The following is a 10,850-nucleotide window of genomic DNA, read 5'->3' as shown; positions in this document are numbered from 1 at the left end:
TGCTCACAGTACCTCTAGTATTTTTTTATATGACCTAAGTGATGAACAATGTTATTATTTCAACAATGTTGATGTTTCAGCATTCTTTTGAGCTGTTTGTTATATAAAACTTCTCTGTGAATATAAATGTATTTCAATTATAATGAAGTCAACATTATACATAGTGTAGGTCAGAACTTTTTAATTTTTTTAATATTGTGAAGAAACAAGAGGCCCATGGGCCACATGCTTGCCTGCTTTGGTGATAAAGTTCTTTACCAGATTTTCCCTCTTCTTACATCTTTGTGGTATACCCCCCCCCCCCCCAATCTTGATTTTGATAATTTAGAATATACACTACCCCCAGGAAATTTTCCTAATAGGTTTCAGAATTTTTCCTCATATGGAGACGTCCACCCAAGGGCTTCAAATTCTGTCTTGAGGTGAGGGTTCTTTTCTCATCCTACACCCTACGGGGTCATTATTTATAGCAATTTTGCAATCTAACATCAGGAAACTTCCATAAGAGTTTCAGCTTTTCTGGCCCACTGGTTCTTGAGAAGAAGATTATGAAAGCTTTTTCATATATATTTCTATGTAAAACTTTGATTCCCTACTGAGGCCCCGCCCTACCCTTGGGGGTAATGATTTGAACAATTTAGAATCTACACTACCCAAGAATGCTTCCACATAAGTTTCAGCTATTCTGGCCTAGTGGTTCTGGAGAAGAAGACTTTTTAATAATGACACCACCCTATTTGTGTCTTTTCTTGATTATCTCCCCTTGTAAGGGGACTTTGCCCTTCATTTTAAGAATTTAAACTCTTCTTTACCTAAGGATGCTTTGTACCAAGTTTGGTTAAAATTGGCCATTGGCATTGTGAAGAAGTCGAAAATGTAGTTTACAGACGGAAACATGACGGACAAAATGTCATCAGACAAGCAACTTGAGCCTTCGGCTGATGCAAAAAGCAATACCGAGCTAAAAACAAATATCAAAAATGACCAAACATAAAAACAATGGTATATGTGAGAGTCTGTGTGCATACAAATTATCTGGTATGTAAATGAGGTTTTCCTCTTATCTAAAAACTAGAAATATGTCCAAAGGACATGACTGCCCTGCCTAGTATATATTAGTTAAGCAACATGAAAATTTGTATGGGTGTAAAATTTGACAGAATATCTTGAATGGTGATGCATGTGAATTTCTTGTTTGGAAAATATAGGTCAGATCCAGCATCCGAAGCAACTGGTAGTTACATCCCTAAGATGCATCATCCATGAAAAAAGTCTGGTTCAGGTAAGGCTTATAGTATTGGGAATCAAAATATAGGTCAGATCCAGCATCCAAAGCAAGTCTGGTTCAGTAGTGTCCATCTCTAGATGCATCATCCATGCAAGTTTGGTTTAGGTTGGGTTTATAGTTACTTGGGAATCAAAATAAAGGTCAGACCTGCATGCTGAAGCAAGTTATAGGGCTAATGTTCATTCCTGAGATGCATCATCCATGCAAGTTTGTATCAACATGTGAAGTTTGATAACACCATCTTGAATAGTATGTTTAAAACTGAGCTAAACAAATTTAAGAAAAGTGAGGTCACGGTATAGGAAAGGTCAAGGTCAAAAAATGTTGATGCAGTTGCATAGCTCTCATCAATATCATCAGCATATGAATTTTGTGAAAACATCTTGGACAGTTTCTTTGAAACTTAGCTTTGAACAGAGCTAAACGCAAAATGTGACGGAAGGAAGGACAGAAGGACAGAAGGATGGAAGGATGGAAGGATGGAAGACGGACATGACAAACACTATATGCCCCGGCCATATTCATGGCAGGGCATGCAAAGATATATGTACTTCATTTTGTTGTTTTTAATTGCGATTCTTCGAAAACAAATCAGTGTCAGTTTTTGTTTTATTATTTGTAACAGAGTATACATTTACCGCTTTTTGGCAGGTGATACTGCTAATTTGGTAATAAATACACGTTTCCTAAAGTTTTTATGATTAATGAATTTATTTAAACCCAGAAAATGTTCATGAAAAGTTTGAATAAATTCTGTGCACCGGTAAAAAAGAATTTGCTAAAAATCCGGGACCGTCGGGTGTCGGGAAGCCTAGATTTACCACTTGCCGTCAGTATGTAGAGTTGTCGTCGTATCTCTTTAAGTGTTTATAGATGATGCAACTCTAAAAATAAGTTCCATTACGAAAAACTTTTGAGGTTGCTAATAATTTAGTTTTACTTTGAACGAAATCTAATATTCAAAACTAGAGGTACTGTGAGCAATTACCTCCTAAATGATACCCCCCGCCTCCCATAATGTCCATGTGTTGCTATATATTGTTTTACGGTAATGTGTAAGGAGGAATAGTCTTCCTATCAAATGTTATCCAGAAGTTTCTATATGTGACGTCATAGGTTTAATGGCAATGTCCATGTTTTGCAAACCTAAAATAAGTGAATAAAAAAGTAAAATAGGATGTGCACTGGCAATTGTACTAAAGATTTGTGAACGTTCCAATAAATTTCACTCAGTCTTGAAGAAGAGAGTTTTTCAATATATTTAACTACATAAGGAAATCCTGATTACTATATACCCTCCCACTTTTCAAGCCAAGGGATTACTTCATCATTACATTTACTTACATTTCAAATTATAAAGATAAGATCAATTCAGGAGAAAATGACATGAACTATTTGTGGAGGTCGTTTCAGCTGTTTTCTGTTGAATATCAGCGGAGTAAATCGGTCGACACAGTAGATTTTTATATAATCAACACAAATTACTCCATGTTAATTGTGTGATGACCAAGGGAGATTGAACATTTCACTCAAAAAATGATGCCTGTAATATGCTTGGGATGAGGTTCAAAAGATGATTTAAATTTAAATTTTAATATTTCTTTTCTTACATATTTCAAACCAAATCTCTTAGGGTGTGTTCCCGGAAATAAGTAATCACACTCAATTAAGGTGCCCTCTAAGGGGTACAGATAGACTTACCTGTGTTCTTGAGATAAGCAATATTTCATAAATCAGATATATTCATTCAATTTTATATTTAAGTTTTTTCTTGATTTTCCAATGTATGGGATTTATATATATAAAGAATTTAAACTATTTTTTATTGAATGCTTTAATTTTATTTTTTCCAAATTATTCAATAGTATTGATTGAGAATTTCAAAAATCCCCTTTTTATGCAAAGTTTCAGACTCTTTTAAATAAGTAAACACAAATGATTTTTTCAGAAATATTATTAGCCCATGGTAAATTATTAAAAGTAGATTTTGTCTAAATTAATTCATTTATTTTTCAAATTATAATTATAAAAACATTCTTTTATGTGAAAAAACTTGTGAATCATTTTTTTCTGGTAATTAAAAGTAGGTTTTCCTTTTATTTAAGGAACCTATTTAAGGATATACGAAATATGTCCAAAGGACTTTAATGAATTTAATTCAAAAAGTCAATTTAAATTGAAATTTTTTCATGAAAATTTTATGCCTGTAAAATTCAATGTCCTTAAATATCTTAACAAACGGTGATTAAAAAAGTTGACATTTGTACCTCATAAAATTAAGTAAAACTTGCAGATTTAAGATTTCTTTTAATTTAACCTTGGTACCAATGTTTATAAGCATGATCCTCCATGATTTACGGTCTTTTCTTTAAAGGAAACTTATACACTATGCTTATGAAACAATGGAAATAAGTATAGGAATTAAGTGTAAAATTCTGCAGTTTTCTTTACCTATCCCTAGATGCCTCATCCATGTACTTGATCAAGTTATGGTTCAAAAATATGGAAGGTAGTTCAAATCGCATTTCCTGAAAAATTATTTGAGATTTTCAGATTTTCCCTATATAATATGATTAAATTTGAAGAAGTTTAAAGAAACATCGTGGGTAAATACATTTTAATTTGAGAATTTAGAGAAGTCTGTGATCAGAAAAGCTTATTTAGAACCTTGGGAATCAAAAGTTAATAACACAAACTCTGCATCTGAAGTTCTTCATCTTGGAAACAGTGATCCCTTAGATGAAACATATGGACATGCAAATAAATTGTAAATATTGTAAATTTGGTGATATATGAATCAGTGCTATTTATTAATTTGACAGTACTTGTGAAATGTTTTTGTGTTATGCTCATTCCGGAATATTTATTCCGTTATCGTTTTTAATATTAGTTACCGGTAGTTAAAGTCCGGTTATGATAAACAATGTCCGCGAAAAACAAGTTGCGTACCTGTCGTAAGAAAAACGGACAGTTTACTAAACAGGGACATGATAAAAAGGTGCGTGGGTTTAAAAAAGGCATTGTTATTACGAGTAGCTAAGAACAGGGGTGAGCCTTTGCCACCAACTGACTTGGAACTGGAAGGTCACCACAATTCCGTTGATCTCGATGAAGAACTAGTGCAATTAGATCACGACTATTTTGGCGTTGCTGAGGAAGTGACTGTGTGTGATGATGATGGTGGTTCTATAGACAATGATAAAGCCTATGATTGGCGAGTGGGCAGGCGCATCGTGGAACTGAATGTACTTGCAGATGGGTTGAGGGCTTGTCAGCTTTGTCAGTCCCCCTTACAGCTACATAACTGTGTTAACGAAAAAAAATTTGGAATTTCACAAATTTTACAAATAAAGTGTGAACACTGCCATCTTTTAAATGATGTGGCAACAGGGAGAAGGGGGGCCTCGGCATCAGGGTACAGTGTAGAATTTGGGGGGCCTGGCATGGGATGCCAATACTACAACTGGCAGCAGGTAAGATTGCCATAATAACATGATAGTTTGTCATTTGTAACTTCCAATATTGCAAGATTAACGTGCATGCACGACATAACATATGGTCACCATGCACATGGATACACGTGCATGATTTTGCTCAATATATACAATAGGTAAAAGTGGTAAAAGTCATTTAGATTTGCACGTATATCAAATAATAGTATCTAATTTCATATTGTATTTATGATTTTATATACATTTGCAACATAGGTATGGTCAATGGAGGGTTCGGGGAAAGTCACGTGAATATGCTACTGGCAATGCTTAACATTCCTGGAATTTGCCACAAAAACCTGAAAGAGAGAGAGAGGGAAGTTGGGGAGAAACTTGAGAGGATGGCAAATGAATCCTGCTCTAGAAATCTGGCAACTGAAGTAGCTTTGTAAGTATGAACATGGATAATTCATTTAGAAACACAGAAATGATATGTGTACTGATAGTGTTATAGTTAGGACAAGCTCTGTTGTATTTAATAAAGAAATTAATTAAATTTTGTAGAGAATTTATGTGTCAGAACACAAACTACATGTATGACCTTTCATTTATATGTCTGACTTTCCACACACGAAGCAAAAAAGTTTGCACTTTATAGTTTAGATGTTTAGTACAGTAGTATGATATCAAAATGGAGATATTCATATTCATACTTAGAGGCTCAAGAAAAAAATGACCCTTTTTAAAATTTCCAAGTATCTTGGGGAAAATATTTAAAAAATGTATATGTTTCTTGATTTATTAATATATACAGTCTGTGTTCATCTAAAGAATTTTGGAAGCACAGTAATTCAGAAATTACACTCAGTAATTTGTCACAATTTCTACTATTTATGTACTTCAAACTGTAAAGCTCCCATCTTGAGCAACCACTTTTTGTACTTGCTTATTGCTATATATAAGTTTTACTAGCTAATGTCCATCATTTTAAGGTTAGTTTATTTCTTGTAGAACTGATTCTCCAGAAGATGGTATTGTTGTGAGTTTTGACGGAGCTTGGCAGAAAAGGGGCACTGGCAGGTCATATAATAGTCTTACTGGTGAGATGTGTTTTGACATTATTCTTCTACTTAAGAGTAACAATTTATAATTTCTTTACTCAAGAAAGCACTTTCTTAAAATAATTTGAAATGTCTTTCAGGTCATGCCACTCTCATAGGACAGAAAACGGGGAAATGCGTAGGCTATGCAACAAAGAGCAAGAAATGTCGTATCTGCTGTGCAGCTAAAGAAAAAAATATCACACCAAGAAAACATAACTGCAAGAAAAATTGGCAAGGCTCTGCCAAGTCGATGGAACCAGCCATGGCCTGTGATATGCTACAATCTGTATTGGACCAGGGAGAAAAAGTAAAACATGTTAATTATCAGAATGTATTTCAAAAAAATTTTTTGAGATGGTTCCAATTAAGCCTTATATCATTATTATTTTACAGGTATCGACATTAGTGATGGACAATGATAGCACAACAATAGCTAGGGTGAAGTCAACCATAGACAAGAATATCACAAAGCATTGCGACAGTAATCACACTAGGAAAGGGTTCACGGCTTCGCTTATAGAACTGAGCAAGACTCACAAGCTACTGCGAAACACTAAAGTCCGTTCCCACATTGAAAGATGTTTCAGCTACAGTATTTCGCAAAACAAGGGCCAACCCGAGCAACTAGCCACTGGACTAAGAAGTATCATTCCTCATTTATATGGTGTGTAATGAAGGCCAACTAGACTATCTTTGTATTGTTGAGTGAAATATTAGGACTAGTCACTACTGTTGTGAAACTAATTTCCATATGTGTAATTGTTGTTATTCTGTCATGGCTATGTAATAATATGTATGTATTGCAAATTAATCAAATATCATCTTGTGTAGGTGAGCATTCTAGTTGTGGAACTTGGTGTAGGGGTAATGAGGAGGGATATAAACACAAGGCACTGCCATATGGAAAACCACTTGATGACAAAGACCTTAAAGTGGCCTTGCAGTCTCTGCTGGAGAAATTCATATCTAGATCATCTGAATTGGCCAATATGGGGTCCACGCAGTCAAACGAAAGCTTTAACCAGATGGTAGCTTCTAAAGCACCAAAGAGATTGTAAGTACATGCAAATTTTTACATGTACTCACCTCCCATAGCATTGAATATAATTTATATATATACAATAGCATTAAATGAATAAGAGCAATGTAGCTTATTTTGCAATACATCTGTATGCAGGTTTTATGGGGGCTCAGAAAGTCTTGCCTCAAGGCTCTCTGCCACAGTTTGCCAAAAAAATGATGGTTTTGAATACATATCTGAGGTAGAATGTGTTACATGCAGCCATTCATGATTTAATTTTTTTGTTTCTGTGTTATTTATCATGTTTACATTTGCTGAATATCAGGCAATATTTTGTTCATAGTATTTTGAATATGTTTTACCATATATACTTGCCCATAAGTCAGTTGTATTTGTTAAGCTTATATATCGGAGGTATTGACCTCATTTTAAACCATTCTTTTTATAGCTCGCCTATAAGTCGAACAAAGAGATTAACTAAAAAAATGACTTATAAGCAAACCGACTTATATATGGTATGTCGTTATATATGGTAGTAGGACTCTCTGTTTTTATAACATTTTCTTTTTATGTATACACCAAGCTTATTTTTACTTTCAAAAAAAATATTAAATGTATACATGTACACATACTGAAGCAAATAAAATATGCCAATATGGATATAAAGATTTGATTGCTTATTCTTTATTATGATAACATTATTTCTTTTTAAATTAATATACACTTATAAATTTTTCATGTTGAATACTATCATTTAAAAAAAAAATAAGAAAAAAAAAGAATATAATCGTCCTGGAAGTTTGAAGCGAGAGACATACCAACGCCAGAAGCCTCTCTATCCCTGCTGTTTATTTAAACTATTAATATACAAAGATAAGTCAATACATTATATATTAAAAATTTAACACAATGCATTGTGTCTAATTAAACAGTTCTAATAGATGTAGTTTCCCCACCTGTTCTATAAAATGTCCTCATGTCCCTGTGCTAAAAATGTGTAATACAATATGGGGCGGGACACTAATGTAATTTTTTGGTATAAAATTCAATTGCAAAAACTCATCTTGTATCGCTGAATGTTAAATCTTGTTCTTTTGTCACTTCCGGTACATATACCTTGAGACAAACATGTTATAACAGACAGAAAGGATGCTTGAACTTTGACTGAAAAATCAAGAAAGCGCCTTTAGAAATGCACAGCCAAGCGTCAAAAGAAGAAGACTGGAACTAAAAGCTGAAAGGCAATAAATAAATTAACAAGTTTTAAACCAGAATGAACTTAAAGATAAGAATTTACTTTTAACTTCCACAATAATTATAATTGTTTCCCCACGATAAAATGTGCAGTTATGTGTTTCAATGTTAAGTAAGGTACATGTGCTGATCTTCATCTATACCTTAGACGCAAGGATGCTAAGCTGAAAAGAAAGCGCCTGATGCACAGCCAAGCGTCAAAAGAAGAAGACTGGCAATCTACATGTGCATCTTCATCTATTTAGTAATTTTTAGCGGTTTCATTATCTTTAATATATTTACTCATATATTGATACAATCTAAAAAAAAAATGAATTGTTTTTCAAGGAGATACATATAAGCCAAACATCTGTTTAGAGGCTGAAGAGAACATAGACATAAATGATATTGAACTGGATGCCCCTGTTGACAATCTGCATACTCGTCCATTGGTGTTCTTTGATTTGGAAACGGGAGGATTTGGTTTGTTTATTTTTTGAATTTCAGTACATGTATAATTTATAGATGTTTGTTAATCATACAATATATTATCAAAATCCTCTTGTTATTCTTACATTGAGTATGCCAATATCATAAGATCACACATTTTGTTTCTTACTATAGGACGAACATCTGATATACTCCAAATTGCAGCAAAGTGTCAAGAAAAGGAGCTCTCAGTTTATGCTTTGCCGACTCGATCCATCAGCAAGGAAGCATCTGAAGCAACCTGTTTGACCTTTGATGGAAATAGCCTTTGCTATAAGGGAGAAGCAGTGGCTGCAGTTACTCCACCCGAAGCACTGACCAAATTTCTGATATTTTTAGAGTCTTTTGACCATCCAGTGTTAGTGGGGCATAACATTCAAAACTTTGACCTACCAATTTTGCGACACCATTTGGGAGATTGTGATCTTCTTGAAAGATTTCGTAATAATGTAACTGGATTTTTAGACACTCTAAAGATTTCCAAGAAATTATTGAAAGATGTCCAGCTTCCTAACTACAAGCAAGAGACACTAGTTCACAATCTATTAGGAGAGGAATATGAGGCCCATAATGCGATGGCAGATGTGACTGCATTAGAAAAATTATATTACTCTAATTTGTGTTTGTCAGAAAGTGCAGTGTCTGAAAATGTTTTTTATTTGTCATATTACACATATAAAGAGTCTTTATGAGCCATTATTAAGAGGCAAAGTTGTGTCAGCTTTAACACTTCGAAAATTGGTGCTATGTGGACTTAGTTTGCCAAAACTGAGACAAATTCATGCTAGAGACCCAGAAAATGGTATTAGATATATATTTTCAGAACCAATGAAAGAAAATCCTAAGAGTGTAAGGATAACAAAATCATCAAAGATTATTCAAAAGGTTGTGGATTATCTTAGTATGTAAGCATACATACTTTTATGGACATATGTATAATATGTATATTGAACTGACTTGTACATGTAGAGAGTGGAGAGAAAATATAGTCATATGGAACGGTAGAATGTGATATATTTTCAGTTTTATCTTTATTTCTTGATTGAGTTATTAAGAGTGAAGTGTCATTTATATTTCACATTAGTGGATTGCATGTGTACTAAATTTAATGAGGTTTGAACCATATTTGAAGAAGGTATATACATTTTTAGAGGCAGCACGATTTTTCGAGATGAAATGGTAAGAAAAAAAATGACTGTAAATGCCATTATTTGCATAATGACAAGCTGATATGGATTCAAATTGTTGAAAGACACAGTAATTGATTAGTTTATGCTAAGTTTTGCTATAGATTTTGCTTATTGATTTAATTTCAATGTGATGTTAAATTTGACAGCAATCCAAACAAGTATCATATGAAAAATGTACAGGGTTACTCATAAACAGACACCATATTTCAATATTTTTTACCTGGCAACATTATTATTTATTTTCAATTTACGAAAGGTTATACTTTGAATTAAATACATACCAAATTTTATGAAGTTTGAACCATTATTGAAAAAGTTATAGATATTTTTGTGGACAAGACGACAATTTTTGATATAGAGGAAAATGAGTAAAAATACACTGAAAAATGCTACAACATGCATACCGACAGGTTTAAATGGCCTTTTATTGTTTAAGCAAATAAAATAAAGTATTTGTATTGATTTATGCGAAGATTTGCTGTGGATTTTGCATACCAATATAGTTTTAAGGTGATATTTGATATAACAGCAATCTTCGCTAGTATGATGTAGATAGTGTACTTATGTAAACAGCCACAGAATTAAAAAAAAGTTTGCAACATATAAATATTTTACTTTTATTAAATTCTTAAGATGTTTTACTTTACATTTAAACAACAATTACATGTTTTTAACCATTAAAACATGAAGGGTGGAGAAACTATTGGGCAAAAAAAAAATTATTGAAAAAGACAGCTGTTTGCCTGTGGGTAATTTCAACGGACAAAGTTATCTACAGATTCAGAGACAGATGATTTATCCTTTGTTAATTATAGACATTTTTGGTTTTATTGATATAATTTAATTTCACTTGCTCAAGCAATTTCATTGGCTGAATCATTCAGAGGAACATATTACATTTTGTATAAAATAACTTGCCTACATCACAATGAGTTACAAAAACGTTTACTCCACTTGACGTACCTTTTGAAAATTGAACAATTTGAAGCCTTTTTCCAAGGAGGAATTATTGTATTGTCTACTTGTCATTAAATTATAAGGAATGAAGCTAATTTCAACTTATGTTATCCGATATATCAAAACTTGAGCAGTTTA

General features: G+C 33.1%; 3 protein-coding genes across 3 annotated transcripts; all 3 read left to right on the top strand.

Moving 5' to 3' along the window:
- Window positions 1-4,247: 4,247 nt before the first annotated feature.
- Window positions 4,248-4,776, top strand: LOC134276103 (uncharacterized). The gene has a single exon (XM_062758379.1). It carries the CDS (start codon window positions 4,276-4,278, stop codon window positions 4,774-4,776), a length of 501 nt encoding a protein of 166 aa, XP_062614363.1. The 5' UTR covers window positions 4,248-4,275.
- A 221-nt stretch (window positions 4,777-4,997) lies between these two features.
- Window positions 4,998-7,214, top strand: LOC134276104 (uncharacterized). The gene is made up of 5 exons (XM_062758380.1): window positions 4,998-5,167; window positions 5,731-5,819; window positions 5,921-6,129; window positions 6,216-6,486; window positions 6,654-7,214. The coding sequence occupies exons 1-5, from the start codon at window positions 4,998-5,000 to the stop codon at window positions 6,878-6,880; spliced, it is 966 nt and encodes a 321-aa protein (XP_062614364.1). The 3' UTR covers window positions 6,881-7,214.
- Window positions 7,215-8,202: 988 nt separating this feature from the next.
- LOC134276101 (uncharacterized) lies at window positions 8,203-9,257 on the top strand. Its single transcript, XM_062758378.1, has 3 exons — window positions 8,203-8,209; window positions 8,425-8,559; window positions 8,701-9,257. Exons 1-3 carry the CDS (start codon window positions 8,203-8,205, stop codon window positions 9,255-9,257), a joined length of 699 nt encoding a protein of 232 aa, XP_062614362.1.
- Window positions 9,258-10,850: the final 1,593 nt, after the last annotated feature.

Source organism: Saccostrea cucullata, unplaced genomic scaffold, assembly GCF_032062105.1.
Source record: "Saccostrea cucullata isolate Sc308-1 unplaced genomic scaffold, CSIRO_AGI_Scuc_v1 ctg10260, whole genome shotgun sequence".
Taxonomy (NCBI): domain Eukaryota; kingdom Metazoa; phylum Mollusca; class Bivalvia; order Ostreida; family Ostreidae; genus Saccostrea; species Saccostrea cuccullata.
This window is presented reverse-complemented; position numbering and strand designations above follow the sequence as displayed.

Excerpts from the sequence above, each read along its gene's own strand:
- LOC134276103 (XM_062758379.1), top strand. The coding sequence starts at position 4,276 with ATGATAAAAAGGTGCGTGGGTTTAAAAAAGGCATTGTTATTACGAGTA.
- LOC134276104 (XM_062758380.1), top strand. The coding sequence starts at position 4,998 with ATGGTCAATGGAGGGTTCGGGGAAAGTCACGTGAATATGCTACTGGCA. Across the intron at positions 5,820-5,920 it reads GTCATATAATAGTCTTACTG|GTCATGCCACTCTCATAGGA; the intron begins GTGAGATGTGTT and ends AATGTCTTTCAG. Across the intron at positions 6,130-6,215 it reads TATTGGACCAGGGAGAAAAA|GTATCGACATTAGTGATGGA; the intron begins GTAAAACATGTT and ends ATTATTTTACAG.
- LOC134276101 (XM_062758378.1), top strand. Across the intron at positions 8,560-8,700 it reads TTTGGAAACGGGAGGATTTG|GACGAACATCTGATATACTC; the intron begins GTTTGTTTATTT and ends TTCTTACTATAG.